This window comes from Meira miltonrushii (assembly GCF_003144205.1).
Source record: "Meira miltonrushii strain MCA 3882 unplaced genomic scaffold FA14scaffold_3, whole genome shotgun sequence".
Taxonomy (NCBI): domain Eukaryota; kingdom Fungi; phylum Basidiomycota; class Exobasidiomycetes; order Exobasidiales; family Brachybasidiaceae; genus Meira; species Meira miltonrushii.
In genome coordinates, this window is record NW_020289945.1 from 2,220,314 (window position 1) to 2,234,712 (window position 14,399).

Here is a 14,399-nt window from a genome sequence, read left to right on the forward strand (position 1 = left end):
ATCAGCTTAAAGCTGACTAATGGAGTGTGATTGACCGTCTCCGCTGAAATTTGAGGCAGTTTGAGCAGTAGGAACACAGTAACATGTCAATTTATAGCATAATTAATTCACTCTCAAAACCGCAATGTTTTAAACCAAGAAAAAGCTTTTATCTGAAATATCATAGTCTGCTAAGATTAGAGCTTGTATAAGCCACCCGCAACCTCACTCGAACAAAGCACAGCCTACATCTGAGAATCTACAGCTTCTGTTAGACTGGCTGACAAGCCATTCTAGGTAATTTACTAATTTTATCGAATACGAATAAGCTAGGGCCTAACAAAAAAGAGTATACAGCTTTGAGATCATATAAGGCCGTTACTGTGTGTACTTTACACCCCACAACGTATAATCACGATTTCATCTGAGTAGCGAACAATCATCTAGGCATAATACGATAGATCCTAATATCAATAGGATAGCACACGAAAAAAGTGTATAAAATTTTCACCTTAAGCCTCTGTATCGCGTCTAAGAAAAAAAAGACGAAAAAAGAAAGACCACGACGGGGGTCGAACCCGCGACCTACAGATGACGCTACTGATCCAATTCCTATTTAAGGAACCGGTGAAATCGTAGTCTGTCACTCTACCGATTGAGCTACGCGGTCTTGCTTGAAAGGTATTGTCGATAGTGCTGTTATAAACATCTCCAGCATTACTCAGTCAAATCCTATGATTGAACAATTCGCACTTTGCCTGTACGCCATAGGTTACGCAGCAAACCTTTGACCCAACCTCCTGTATCACATAGAGTTGGTAAGATTCATCAGAAGCAACACTTTAATATTATATACTATACTCCCTCTTTATTAAGAACAGAAGTGATCAGTTACTTTCAATATAGAGTACTTTATTCGCCATTCGGTATTAAGTAGGACGAGAAGCTTCCCTTGTTAGTAAGAACGTAACTAAGCTATAATAGTTATCCTCTTCTATACCTAGGATATAGTCTAATGTTTAACGAGAGGTGGATAATACTTTTAGTCATGAAAATTCCTTTTGACGTAATTACAAGTTAAATTATTGACAAGACCTTATCCCGTCACGAATCGTCTGCGTTGTTCTCGCCGCTGTTGCCTGCACCATCGCCTGCCAAAGCTCTTCTGACCATCTCTCGTAGAGCGTTTTGATCGGATCCGAATTCGGAAGTTCGCACTTTGACAGCATAGGATAAATCTTCAATTTTTCGCATAGATTGCATTGTGACTTGTTGCTTTTTTCGAAAGTCGCGGATAAGAGGAACGAATGGGTCTAATCCTGTACATAGACTTCGCAATATACGCAAAACATCTGAAACGACACCATGTGCATCACCATCACCCAAAGCATTGGTCGCAAATCGCATCAATTCACCGCTGAGGTCGGACAAACCAAGCACATAGCGTTGAGGCGTGACGGGAAGGATGATTTGACCATCTTTGACGAACAAAGATTGAACTTCTTCTAGGGTGATGACGTTGCCATGTTCGAGGAAGTGCAAGAAAGAGATTCCCTCGATGAACTCTTCCAGTCCTCCTCCGTATGCTCGATCGTAGCGTGTCGCCCTTCCAGGCTCAAAGACGTCTGTAATTGTCGTTCCTTCCATCGAAACATCTTTCTCTATCCCTCCACCAACGTGTTCTTCTGTTGTTAGTCCTTCTCGTCTTGCCAGATCGATGATCATTGATACGATCTCATCTTTTTTTGCTCTGCCTTCAGCTAGAATCTTTCCCGCTCCGCTCTTCGGCTGAATATCCTTTCCAAAAGCGGCATGAGGAAACCGATGAAGATGAAAAATTAAACGTTTTGAAGCAGTTGTTATATCACGCGATGCTTTTATCAATCGATCGCGACGATCATTGTATGCATCTATCTCGCTTCTGAAACCGCCAAATGTATCTTGAATGATTGTCGCTCTTGATGTGCTTGCTATTGGTACCTCTACTGAAGTCATTTTAGATGGTGGAGTTCGAATGGAAGATTGCAACGCGCTAAGAGGAGAGGGTATATGCACCGTGCATGACTGACGCTCCACAGACTTTATCACTTCCACCACCTTTTTCAAGATGACGAAAGAAGAGGCAGATCCGATCTTGCTGTCTTTATTTGCAGCTCGCTTTATGAGCGTTGCAGAGGCAATGGGCAGATCATTACAACAAACTTCAATCAGTACAAATATCAAAGAACGTTTAGATTTCAGTTGTGCGCTCTTTTCGCCCGATGGTGGCTTGGTTGCAAATGCACCTCATTTACCCGTTCATTTGGGCTCGATGAGCTTTGCCGTTCGTTATCAAATTGAAAGTTTGGGAAAAGATGGCATTCATCAAGGTGATGTCTTGCTTGCAAATCATCCTAGTGCAGGTGGAAGTCATTTGCCTGATATAACTTGCATCACCCCTGTTTTCGATGATTCAGGCAAACAGATCATCTTTTTCACAGCAAGCAGAGGTCATCATGCCGATATTGGAGGGATATTGCCTGGAAGCATGCCACCCACTTCCAAAACGATCTATGAGGAAGGAGCACAGATCAAGTCATTCAAGATTGTCAATAAAGGGGAGTATGATCGAAAAGGCCTATTGAAGCATATTCTCGAAGATCCGGCGCAATATCCTGGCTGTAGTGGAACGAGATGCTTGCGTGATGTTGAGAGTGATTTACAGGCACAAATTGCCGCAAATCAGAAAGGTATCAATCTCATTCATGGTCTTGTGAAAGAGTGGGGTCTCGAAACAGTTCAGGATTACATGGGTCATATTCGTGCCAACGCAGAAACTGCTGTCAGAAATCTCCTGCGTCAGGTAGCAAAGGAGAATGACACAAAAGAGCTCTTAGCAGTGGATCATATGGACGATGGATCACCAATCCAGCTCAAAGTGACCATCGATACAGAAAAGGGCTCAGCAATCTTTGATTTCGAGGGAACGGGACCAGAAGTGTACGGCAATCACAATTGTCCAAAGAGTGTCGTGTTTTCGGCAATCATTTATTGTTTGCGTGCAATGGTGGATCAGGATATTCCACTGAATCAAGGTTGTTTGACACCAATCGAAGTACGTATCCCGCAAGGATGTTTCTTGGATCCTAGTGATGAAGCAGCGGTTGTGGGAGGAAATGTGTTGACAAGTCAAAGAATCACAGATGTTGTGTTGAAAGCATTTGGAGCGTGTGCTGCAAGTCAAGGTGATTGCAATAATCTCACATTCGGATTAGGCGGTCAAGATGAGAAGGGAAACCATGTGGAAGGGTTTGGGTACTATGAAACAATCGCAGGTGGAAGTGGTGCAGGACCATCTTGGCATGGAACTGGAGGTGTTCATACCCACATGACAAATACCCGCATCACCGATCCTGAGATTATGGAACGACGTTATCCGGTCGTGTTGAGAGAGTTTTCTATTCGAGATGGAAGTGGAGGAGCAGGAAAGTATAGAGGAGGGGATGGTGTCGTTCGGGATATCGAATTTTTGTCAAAACAAATCCAAGTAAGCATCTTGAGTGAGCGAAGAGTCTTTCGTCCTTATGGCCTACAAGGAGGTCAAGATGCACAGAATGGACGCAATTTGTGGATCAAGCGAAATGCAGATGGTCAAAGGAAGGATCGGGTTGTTAATCTTGGTGGAAAGACAACGGTGAAATTTAACAGAGGAGACCGGATAGTTGTCATGACACCCGGAGGAGGAGGCTGGGGTGCTCCAGAGAAAGAGTCCGAGACAAACCAAAGCAAGTCTACCTATTCCCACATAGACAAGAGAAGTGGCTCATTAGCAGAACGCGAAGCTACTTCCCTGGGAGCTTAATGTATCTTTTATCAGCACAATCAATCTCTACAAATTAGCCATCTGATTGCTGTTTGCGTTTAAATAATACAGGATCACTCTTCCATAGGCTCAACATCTCCTACTGTAGCATTTCCGCCGGCTTGTGTACCTGTGCCTGTAGTTGATGGTCCTTTACGTTTCTCCAATTGATCCAACCATTTCTTTAGTGCGTCACCTTCGACAATGCGGAACTTCTCTGCTCCTTTCGATTCTGGTGAAGAAGCGTCTGCATCTGCATTTGGTCCAACAATTGAGAGCGAGACGGCGTCCGCGTCCAGTTCTTTTCCTTGCTGAAGTGTATCACGCAAAGCATTCAATCCTTGAATGATTAATTGATCCAAATCCATATCCTTGAAAGATTCAAAGTTGTGCTCCAAGAACGTCTTTGCACTTTGACTACGTGCTCCCAAAGCCATTGCAAAGTATTCGAAGCAATTTCCTGTTGGTGAGAATTCGTATAGATGCGGTCCTTGAGAGTCTACTCCAATGACCAAGAATCCCACACCGTAAGGTCTCTTTCCGTATTGCATAGTGTTCAATTGAGCACGATCAGATAAACTTGAGATAAGACGTGAGACTGGCAATGGACGAGAATAAAGCAGTCTGGAAGAAAGACAAAGCTGTCTCATATAATTACTCAAAACACGAGCGTCTGATGTTAATCCTGCGAAACCCATTCCGATATGGTTGTCGATCCTTAGCATCTTCTTTTGAAAGCTTGCCAATTCGCTTGGAGCACGCTTTAATGCGACAAGGATTGCATGGGTATCAGATCGTAGACCGACAACTGCCGATCCTTGTTTGACAGCCTCAAGAGCATATTCGACTTGATGCAGCCGTCCTTGAGGCGAGACTGTTGGGTGGACGGGAGGTCAATATGTGCTCCAGGGTTTCATGGGAAAGAGAATATACTCACAGACTGTGTTGTCGCTATCGTATGTATTACGGAACATGATTTTTATGAGATATGATGATGATGATGTTGAGAAGGCCACGAATCGTTTGAGTGATGTTCTTAACGCAGAGTGATCAGCGCATTGGGCAATTTGAATAAGCGTACGCGTCTTCTCACTTTGTGCACTGCACTGCACACACACACACACACATTCACGTGGAGCCAGAACAGCGCTAGAAGAATGACAGACAGGCCCACACTTACACCCAGATTCACCCCATCATCATCATCATCATCAAGCAAAATGGCATTCTTGGGAGCGGCTGTCAGATGGCCAGATGCGCTGGGTCTCAATGCAGAAGAGATCCTCGCAAAATGGCAACCCCATCTGCCTTCACCTTTATCCGAACTTTCGCCAGATCTTTTGTTCTCAATCTTGGTTTCGTTTACTGTGATTGTACTCCTGACATTCATAATCACCGCCTTACAAGCACGTCATCCTCGTGCAATTGCTGAACATGCTACAGCCGAGAAGGGAAGCACAAATAGGAAGAGAAGGCTAAAAGCAAGCGATACTCCGCTCACTCTTCTTGCTGGTCCTTCTGGCGTGGGCAAGACTTCACTCTTTAGCGCTTTGGCATTCAATTCAGTCCCATCTGTGCATCCATCACAGCGAGAATCTGAGAGCTTGATCAACTTGGCTGCACCAGTTTCAACCTCGAACGAAAAGGACCAGTTCAGCTCACAGCAACAGAGAAATGTACTTCTTATCGATACACCAGGACATCCGCGCATTAAAGACCGCATTATTGGCGACTACATCAAACAATCCGATGTGATCGTTTTCTGTCTAGACGCAAAAGAAGCTTTGCGTGGTGGTGCCGGACTGGGAGTTGCCAAAGAAGGCAGCTTGATCGAAGCAGTGGATCATTTGCACCAAATCCTTATCCAATTAGCCAAAAGTCGCCGAAACGCTAAATCTGTTCCTCCAACATTGGTACTCTTGTTTACCAGATCCGACCTTTCGCCTCATTTGGCCAATGTTTCACTTTCTTCCATGTCGGCAGACGAGAGCAAGAGACGGGCAATTCTACTGACTCGTGCACGAACGGCAGTAGAAGTGGAATTGGGCCGCAGAAGAGCTGGAATGGGATTCGGTGCAAGACGAACGACAAAAGTTGGAGGAATGTCAGAGGTGACGGGTGGATCTTCGAATAACTCTCTTTTGTCAAGCATCTTTGGCATTTTCGGCTTCAAGTCCAATCGTCAAGGGGATGGATCAGCTGCAGATGCGGGCCAACACGAAGAAGAGGATGAAGAAGTGATTGATTATGTGGATTGGGATGTATTGGAGCGAACAATGAGCAGCCCCAGTAAGAACGGTATAGGACTTTCTGCGGGAACTAGCTTGGAGAGGCTTGATTCAGACATCGTTGAAGGCGGCAAGGCCATCTGCGCATTCGCAAGTGTAGGCAAGGAGCGAGGTTGGGACGAGCGTAGTGTGGATGGTCTAGACGAATTGAGGAGAGTTTTGCTTAAAGTGTAATTGATTTTGTATTGCTAAATCGTATAATGGATGCATTAAATGTACATTGAGAGCATTTCTGCTAGAAAAGGTAGGAATTACCGAGGTATGCTATTAGAATCGCAGTCAAGCCACTCGAGATGAAATTGACGGAATTATTGCTCAACACATCAAATCCTGTGATGACTTGCCAGTCATTCTGGGTCTTATTCGCTGGGGGTAATCTTCCCAGAAGGACTTGCTTTGTTTTCGTATTGTACCATGTTCGTTGTAAGGTGGCGCCCAAGAGAGAGTCTATTCCGCTTCCTGCAATACCGCCTAATCCACCCAAGAAGACTGTCTTGATGAGTATGTGGGATGAGGCAGCATAGCACGCTTTATTATCCTTGAAAACGATTGTTAATCCTGCGATCAATCCAATAAATGCACCGCCAATCAGTGATCCCAAAGTGCCCTGAACAGACAAGCCCCCATTCGTACCAGGTGGAACGACTTTGAAAGGCGGTAAGATCAATCTTGGTGGTCTTTTGGCCAAGATACCCAACTCGGAAGCCAATGTGTCTCCCATACAGCAAGCGAAATGTCCGATCATGAGCAAAACCAAGAAGCGCGGCGTATGTCTGGTGATGAGATTGTCAGCGATCACGTCCGGAAGAACGCTCTCCAGCACAGTCTTGCTGCCGAAAAAGTTGGAAGGGGCTTTTTCGAACAAACACCATGCTTTGCCATCTTTCCACTGGGCGGGGTTTTCGTACAATAGTCTAAATAGCAAAGCAGCTGTTGCGCTTACGAAGCTGTTACAGAGCACCTGCCAAGCATCTCGTTGACCTCCCTGTGCTGATTTGTGCTTTTTGGCATTGCTCTCATTCCCTTTCGCTTTTGCAATATGATGTGATTCAATCTCCAGCAATTGTTTTATCTGATGACCAACTTTTGTTGCTCTACTGCCCGTCAAATAAAACGCAATCAACGTTATACCGAAAGCTTTGATTGGATTTGCCAAGGAAATGTAACCCACCACAAAAGCCGTCAATGCTCCAGATGATGACAGTGAACCTTTACGATATCCATGCGATGCCAACAAGGTGGCAATTACCAATGCAACCGGATATAATTGCATTTTGCACACATTTGAGTTATGATAGAAACAAGGCATCATGCAACATGCCTCCTGGCTGAGAAGAAGGTCTTGAGTGCTCGACACCAACGCGTGCTGTTAACACGTCGACGCGTTCTTCCTCACGCGTAAATTAATCGCGTCTACATTTGCGTGAATAGTGATAAAGTGCCTCTTTCCCACGTCATAGGCTCAAAAGTAGAGAATCAATCAATTGCATATATGCTTGGTAGATAAATGGAAGAAAGGATGTCATATCCCTTCAACCTTCATCACATTCAACAAAACATGCGTGGAAGAACTTCAAGCTCGAAAGAGCAAATCACATATCACTATGAACCATTACAGCCAATCGCATCAACTTCAAACGCTACCGACGCGGATGATGAAATGATTCATTATGAGGCATTTGCAAAAAAGGCAATCAAAAATGTTGAAAAAGCAGCATGGAATCCGAAACGATTACCGGTCGTCACCTTTGACTCCACCGAAGATGAAGGAATGGAGAGTGATTCTTCACTTTCATCTTTGTCAAATGCCGGAAATGATTCAGATACGGAAAAAGAAGACGATTTTGACTCAACACCAAAAGCAAGCAAATCACAGCATACGAGCACATTCGTTCCCAGTAGCTCATCTCAAGAGATTTTCTCGTTAGGAGATGTAGTTTATATCGAATCCAATCTCACCAGGCCGCATCTAGGTATTCTGACCGACATTCTCACCTCGGAAGAAGCAGAAGAGGAAAAGGAAGGCCAGACAATCCTCTGCAAGCTACGCTATCTGTATTGGCCACAAGATGTCAGTCAGGTCACCAGCGCAAAGCTCTCAAATTTGGTAGACAATGATGAAGTGTACTACACCCATCAAGCACCTAGACTGCTGGGAAAGAGGCGGACGAAGAACTCATCACGAGGCGGCAAAGGTGGTGAAGCATTGACGGATAACTTTGAGCATGGTCCATCACTCTTAAACATGGTGGTAAAAGCAGATGCAATCCTTGGCAAAGTTACAATGCATTCATCTGCTTCAAATTGCAGGAAAGCAGTTGCAAGCTCCCCTTCTCGACAAAATGGCGTATCATTCAAACGTAAGCGGATGCCTTCCCATCTGTTTGTCAAACGCGCAATCGATCCACAAAGGGAAGTATTTTGGAACGTTGATTGGGAAGCGGTTGTTCAACGTGGAAAGAAGAATGGCAAGTGGGACCTTGCTGAAGGGGATGATGAGATACGCAAGCGAATGGAGGACAATGAACCAAAAGCAACTACCACACCTCTAACAACCCCAGGCAAGAATGCGAACGAATGGGCAAAAATGCTGGCAAAGGAAAAGGGAATCACATTGAGTTCCACGGCAAAAGATCGTCAAGAGATCAGAAAGCAATTGGAGGCTAAACGTATTGCTGCACTACTAGACACGCCAAGCAAGAGAAGACAAAAGCGAATGAGAGAAAAGGAAGAAAGACGAATGGCAAGAGCTACTGGCGATCGACCGCTAAAACCAGCACGGCTGAATCGAAACAACGACAGCGCATTAAGTAGCGCAGAAAGCGTAAGCGATTTGTACGAAAGTGATTCAGACGAAAGTGCTACTTCTGTCACTTCTGATGATGATTTCGCTTTGGAAGAAGAAAGTGAAGCGGAAAGCATGCTGGATATCGATGATGCTCTATTCATGGATGATGAAGATGAACATGATTGGGATACTGCTGTACGTCGGACTCCAAGTAAGAAGCGAAGGGCAGGCTATGCGCCTACAACTCCACGAAAGCGTAAATTGTTGGATGGCTTGACAAGCTCACCCGTGAAAGCTATGGCGACACCCAAATCAAAGATGCGTATTCTGGGCACGGTGTCCTTGGCACCAACAGCATTGCCTGCTCGTCCAAAAGCATTGGATGCACTCCCAATCAAAGAAGTTGAAAGCATGACAGCCAAACAAAGAGCAAAACGTCTGTTACACGTCGGAGCAACACCTGAATCACTTCCATGCAGACAAGACCAATTTGAAGAAGTGATGGCATGCTTGGAAGATGCGGTTGAAGATGGTTTGGGAGGTTGCGTTTATGTTTCCGGAGTACCAGGAACGGGTAAAACGGCAACAGTACGTGAAGTGATTCGAAATCTTCAAAAGCGATCAGAGAGGAATGAAGTAAGTCCTTTCAATTTCGTCGAAATCAATGGAATGAAATTACAAGACGCACATGATGCTTATGGTGTTCTGTGGCACTCATTGACTGGGATGCGTTGTTCTAATGCGAATGCACTACACCATCTTTCTCAACATTTCGGAGCCCGTCAACGGTCTAGCAACAAGCTCGCAATCACTCCCTCTTCAATGATGGGACCTGGACGAGCAACAACAGTTGTCTTGATGGATGAATTAGATCAAATGGTCACCACACGTCAAGATGTCATGTACAATATGTTCAATTGGCCAAACAGTCAAGACAGTAGATTGGTGGTTGTTGCGATTGCCAATACGATGGATCTGCCTGAACGTATCTTGCATGCAAAAGTTGCCAGTCGATTGGGAATGACACGAATCACATTTAAACCGTATAACGACCGTGAACTGGTTCAAATCGTTCATGCACGATTAGGAATTCAAACGGGAGAACCGCCGCACCAACTTTCACCATTCACACAAGGCTGTCAAAGAGTTTTCGCTCCTGAAGCTTTAGTGTACCTTGCCAAACGTGTTTCAAACGTCTCCGGTGATGCACGTAGAATGCTGGACGTTTGTAGACGTTCGATCGATGCTGTTGAAGAAGGTACAAAAGTGGTACACCTCGATCAACCGGTAACGATCGGAGAAATGAAAAAAGTATTGGATGCAATGGTGAAATCCGGTAAAGGCGCACACATTGCACATTTATCACTCCAACAAAAGATGACAATCGTTGCAATTTTGGCTGCCGTTCGTCGTGCTGGAAAAGCAGAAGTGGATTTAAGCACAATCACAAACACACATGCAAGCCTTTGTAGAATGCATGCAATTCAACTTCAAAACGAATCCAAGGTTGGCATTCATCGAGTCGTATACGATGAAGATGATTTGGGTAGATTGACGAGTATGTCTTACCTTATCAATCACCTTTGCGCTTTAGGTTTGGTGATTGCCGTTGGAACAGGTGCAGCGGCCGCAAGAAGTGGAAGGTATGCACGTTATGTTCTAACATGTGCAGAAGATGAAGTTCGTCTTGCATTAGAACAAGATGAGGATGTTCGTTTACGCAATCTTTTGTAAATTATCAATTAAATGTATTTTTATCATCGTATTTTTCATAAACACATACAAATTCGGCCCGTTTTATTAATTAACAATTTTAACATTATAATAATGACTGGGAATTTTCATATGTGTGTAAAGTGCTGAGTCGTTCTTTTCAAATCAGATGAGGAGGAGGTTTACAAGATACGCGACGCGTATAAGACACAACAAAGCCCCGTCTTCCAACCTTCTCTCCGTTCTATCATCCTAACAGTAAGTGCATACATTCTCTAGATCATCTTCCCTTACCTCCATCAACTTCAAAATGGACGAGACTCACTCTTCGTCCCAGAATGCAAGCGAAGAGACCGTGACCGAGAAAAATGAATTCATGGTTCCAATGATGCCTAAAAGTGAAAAGAAGTGGTTCAAAAACGTTTAGTTACCCGAATTTCGTACCCAACTGTGGGAAGAAATGTACTGGTTTAGTGGGTCGGCAGAACTAAAGTTGAAGCAATTGCTCATCGATCCGGATCATTTCATTGGACCTGAATTGAATCCGACTTTACGATGGGGCTCGGGTGACAACATCGAAATCCGCTGGGAAGGGGCTGCTGGTGAGGCCAAGACTCATCTTCTAGTGGTCGATCTTGATAATTGCAGCTTTCTGCATTCAAGTAGACCGCGAAGCATATTACTTGGAAATTTGCACAGGGTAGTACAATTTGGTTTTCCTGACGAAAGCGAAAGCGTTCATCGTATCAGGGAGTATTTGACAAACACACTCGGTCAAAGTTGCGCTCCAGGAGGAAAGCATATCATGTTCGAAGCCCTTCCGGAACAAGAGAAGATTTGGCTCGACTTTCGTAGACGGCTGATGACACTGAATGATAAACTGAAAGACATTTCGGATGCACATGCAGAGAGAATCGAAAATTGTTTTAACATGCTCAAGCTCAAGGCCAAGACAATGACTGCATGCGAATCCGAATCAAGTTCTTCCACAGTGAAGACTGAAACAACACAAATGGACTTTGAGTACATTTGAATTCGTTGATGAAGATATGTTGAACTTTAATTGTACATTACGAATCCTCAAGATCAATAAAATTGATTTCTGAAAGAATTTGACATTTAAGTTCGTCAACGGCAGTTTTTCGAAAAGTCATTTGAAACATTTGTGTAACTGTTATATAATTCAATCAATTTCATTGATCATACTAGATCACCATCCTGAAAGGGCGGGCGAATTGACCATTTTAACTTTTACATGATTTTGAGAGTGTTAGAGTATACAGCATCTAGCGCAGCGAACAATGTCTATATATCCTCATCACTGATTGGCAAAGCTGTTTGTCCGTTTCGTTCGCAAAAGACAGTATTGACCATATCGATTCGTTCGGCCACGGAAAGGGTTGGGTATATGAAAAGCACGATCGATCGTCGCTCGTACCTTTTCCAGCTTTGATGCTCCTGGATCTGCTCGACTCCAGCCTGCGTCCAAGAAATCAGTACAATGAATGGCAGTCCACTTTTCCTGGTCCAGGAGGTATCTTGGCTCTCTCGAATTTGCAGCTTCTTCCACCAGTGATTGATCTGCATACCTGTGCGTCCAATCTATATCCACCAAATAATCACAACTGTCTATATCAACGTACCTATCTGGCTCTTCACGATTGAGATCATTGAAACCATCTCGCATCGGTTGGGTAAATAATCCCCAAGGCCAGAACGTGGGGGATAGATTGGAGAAGGCATTCGTTTGTACGGAGGCAGACTTTGCTTCTTCTCCTCTTGCAAAATGTTTCGGAAGAATTCCTCTGAATTCGGATGCGATAAAGTCCACCTTTACTCCATCAGGTACAAGGTACGTACTCGGAAATCTATGCCACTCCTTTCCATAGCATAACCTCAATGGCTCTTCTTGCTGAGAGGTTCTCGGGAGCTTGAGCAACAGGGACATATCTACTTCTCCTCTAGCCGCCTGAGGTGAACCAATCTGTTTGGCACCTGCACCCACTGGAAAGTTATGCCTGATCACACGAGGCAACTCCTCCTCTGACAGATGCCGCAAGACGTCAAATGGCGCATTGTACGAGTGCGTGGTGTGCAAAGATCGCGAGATTGAAATCAAACAAGTCACAGCCAGGATGGCACCAGTTATGATCGTTGTTATACCGAAGCCTTGTTGGCGAGAAGACTTGCTCTGCTGACCATTTGTCAAGCTTGCAATGATGGCGTCCAGAAGTGATTTGAAGCAGTACAGACCGACCGCTGCATTGAAGCATAAGAGAGGATAGGCGGGATACACGAATCGCTCTTCCTTATGCGCTTGCAGGGTAAGCAGTCCAAGCCACAAGTAGAACGGCAAAAGACGAAAAGTCAAAAGAAGACCAGGAGAAGAGTCGATGACATTCGCATTTGATTTCTTTTTAGATGCATCTTGTGCGAATGTGCTCGATGACGAGAATGAAATACGCTCCGGATCAAAGATTGCGATCAGCAACATCATTGGCAAGCTGATCAAAGCAAACACCAAAGCTGGTCCAAAGTTCAGCGCAAGGTTCAAGAGGTAATAATACCATGGCTCAACCCCGTACAATTCAGGACCTGCTCCTCTTCGAGCAGAGAGAACGTTGTATGTGATTATATTCAAAGGCACGATTGCCAGCCTTGCATACGCCATAGAGTCGACAAAGATGATCGGAACGGCAATCAGAGCGGAAATCACCACTGTCTTAATCCATCGGCCGGTACGAAGCAAGACAAAATCAATATATCCTTTTCCTTGAACCAATAGCCCAGAAGGCAAAAACAGCTCTTCAAACACGAATGGTAGCGCCAGCACCAACGCAAAAGGCCATGCCAGCAAAGCGCCCAATGCGAATATGGCCGTTGCTGCTAACGTCCTGAAACGATTGCCGGTTGACGAAATTGTCCTATTGATAGGAAAACGATCATACCCTTCAGTCGATGGCTTGAAAGCGAACGACATTGCCCATGTTGTCGTATACATGACAAAAGTTGAAGGTAATAATGCAGTTGAGCTTTCATAGAGTCCAGCTGAGAATACCAGTAACACGAGTGTATAACGTGCAATATGAGGATGAATGAAATCTGCAATCGTTTGTAGCAAAGCAGCTTCTGTCATAGAAGAACAAAAGGCCAGAAACGCTCTCGTTGCATAAAAAGAAGCAGATTTCTCTTTACCAAGCAAGCGCATGATCGTTCCAGCAATCGGAGCATATTGCACGATATAAGCCCAAGATCGAATAGCGAATTGTGGTGAATATTCCCATGTTTGAAAAGGTGTTTGAGAAATTCCAGACGGGGCTGGTGGATGAGTTAAAAGGTGTAATGGTTCCCAATAATTGTACGTTTCATCACAATCGGTTATATTTGAATATAATGCACTCATTACTCTTGCAATCAACAAAAGTCGAAAGCAAGATCGAAAGTTTGGCATCCATATCTTCTTGTTTGCATCACCAACTATGAGCCTGTTGTATAGTTGTTGAGACATGATTAGGACGCCATCGATTCTAGAGAGAGAACATGATGGTCAAAATCAAAGATGCCCGTGCGAAAGAGGCAATTTTAAACTTTCTTTCTTCCCTTTTCTTAGCGCGACGTTCCTTTTTGGAGAATTTCCCTGATCATCAAATTGCCAAATGATATCACAATCATCATGAGATCATCATCAATCTGTCTTCTGTGACTTTGAGAAGCATTCTCATACATTAACACATGTGCTATGACCACCATCATCGCCTTATGTAAGCAATGCCTTGCCTTGCTCTCCCAA

General features: G+C 44.3%; 8 protein-coding genes and 1 non-coding gene across 9 annotated transcripts; 4 read left to right on the forward strand and 5 right to left on the reverse strand.

Moving 5' to 3' along the window:
* Positions 1–536: 536 nt before the first annotated feature.
* On the reverse strand, positions 537–649 carry FA14DRAFT_t30. Its single transcript has one exon. It is a non-coding gene; the product is annotated as a tRNA-Arg (tRNA).
* A 330-nt stretch (positions 650–979) lies between these two features.
* Positions 980–1,988, reverse strand: FA14DRAFT_161619 (Translin; the record flags this gene model as incomplete). The annotated part of the gene is made up of 1 exon (XM_025499196.1): positions 980–1,988. A coding segment is annotated over exon 1 (755 nt), but the record flags the coding sequence as incomplete, so codon positions are not given.
* Positions 1,989–2,072: 84 nt separating this feature from the next.
* Positions 2,073–4,122, forward strand: FA14DRAFT_161620 (Hydantoinase B/oxoprolinase). Its single transcript, XM_025499197.1, has one exon. The coding sequence runs from the start codon at positions 2,087–2,089 to the stop codon at positions 3,818–3,820; it is 1,734 nt and encodes a 577-aa protein (XP_025354378.1). The 5' UTR covers positions 2,073–2,086; the 3' UTR covers positions 3,821–4,122.
* On the reverse strand, positions 3,858–4,842 carry FA14DRAFT_68218 (N-terminal nucleophile aminohydrolase). The gene is made up of 2 exons (XM_025502699.1): positions 4,758–4,842; positions 3,858–4,694 (listed from the first exon to the last, which is right to left on the reverse strand). The coding sequence occupies exons 1-2, from the start codon at positions 4,792–4,794 to the stop codon at positions 3,895–3,897; spliced, it is 837 nt and encodes a 278-aa protein (XP_025354379.1). The 5' UTR covers positions 4,795–4,842; the 3' UTR covers positions 3,858–3,894.
* A 176-nt stretch (positions 4,843–5,018) lies between these two features.
* On the forward strand, positions 5,019–6,320 carry FA14DRAFT_161621 (uncharacterized protein). The gene has a single exon (XM_025499198.1). It carries the CDS (start codon positions 5,041–5,043, stop codon positions 6,280–6,282), a length of 1,242 nt encoding a protein of 413 aa, XP_025354380.1. The 5' UTR covers positions 5,019–5,040; the 3' UTR covers positions 6,283–6,320.
* Positions 6,321–6,343: 23 nt separating this feature from the next.
* Positions 6,344–7,381, reverse strand: FA14DRAFT_124988 (uncharacterized protein; the record flags this gene model as incomplete). The annotated part of the gene is made up of 2 exons (XM_025496677.1): positions 6,344–6,920; positions 6,972–7,381. The coding sequence occupies 2 exons, from the start codon at positions 7,379–7,381 to the stop codon at positions 6,344–6,346; spliced, it is 987 nt and encodes a 328-aa protein (XP_025354381.1).
* Positions 7,382–7,927: 546 nt separating this feature from the next.
* Positions 7,928–10,630, forward strand: FA14DRAFT_112694 (P-loop containing nucleoside triphosphate hydrolase protein; the record flags this gene model as incomplete). Its single annotated transcript, XM_025495983.1, has 1 exon — positions 7,928–10,630. A coding segment is annotated over one exon (2,703 nt), but the record flags the coding sequence as incomplete, so codon positions are not given.
* Positions 10,631–10,865: 235 nt separating this feature from the next.
* Positions 10,866–11,694, forward strand: FA14DRAFT_161622 (uncharacterized protein). Its single transcript, XM_025499199.1, has one exon. The coding sequence runs from the start codon at positions 11,070–11,072 to the stop codon at positions 11,640–11,642; it is 573 nt and encodes a 190-aa protein (XP_025354383.1). The 5' UTR covers positions 10,866–11,069; the 3' UTR covers positions 11,643–11,694.
* A 101-nt stretch (positions 11,695–11,795) lies between these two features.
* Positions 11,796–14,258, reverse strand: FA14DRAFT_173799 (uncharacterized protein). The gene has a single exon (XM_025500498.1). The coding sequence runs from the start codon at positions 14,115–14,117 to the stop codon at positions 11,928–11,930; it is 2,190 nt and encodes a 729-aa protein (XP_025354384.1). The 5' UTR covers positions 14,118–14,258; the 3' UTR covers positions 11,796–11,927.
* Positions 14,259–14,399: the final 141 nt, after the last annotated feature.

Bases quoted from the DNA above. Each gene is read 5' to 3' on its own strand.
- FA14DRAFT_173799 (XM_025500498.1), bottom strand. From the start codon at position 14,117: ATGTCTCAACAACTATACAACAGGCTCATAGTTGGTGATGCAAACAAG.
- FA14DRAFT_161620 (XM_025499197.1), top strand. From the start codon at position 2,087: ATGACGAAAGAAGAGGCAGATCCGATCTTGCTGTCTTTATTTGCAGCT.
- FA14DRAFT_68218 (XM_025502699.1), bottom strand. From the start codon at position 4,794: ATGTTCCGTAATACATACGATAGCGACAACACAGTCT. The intron at 4,695-4,757 runs GTGAGTATATTC...TCCACCCAACAG, and splicing joins CGATAGCGACAACACAGTCT to TCTCGCCTCAAGGACGGCTG.
- FA14DRAFT_161622 (XM_025499199.1), top strand. From the start codon at position 11,070: ATGTACTGGTTTAGTGGGTCGGCAGAACTAAAGTTGAAGCAATTGCTC.
- FA14DRAFT_161621 (XM_025499198.1), top strand. From the start codon at position 5,041: ATGGCATTCTTGGGAGCGGCTGTCAGATGGCCAGATGCGCTGGGTCTC.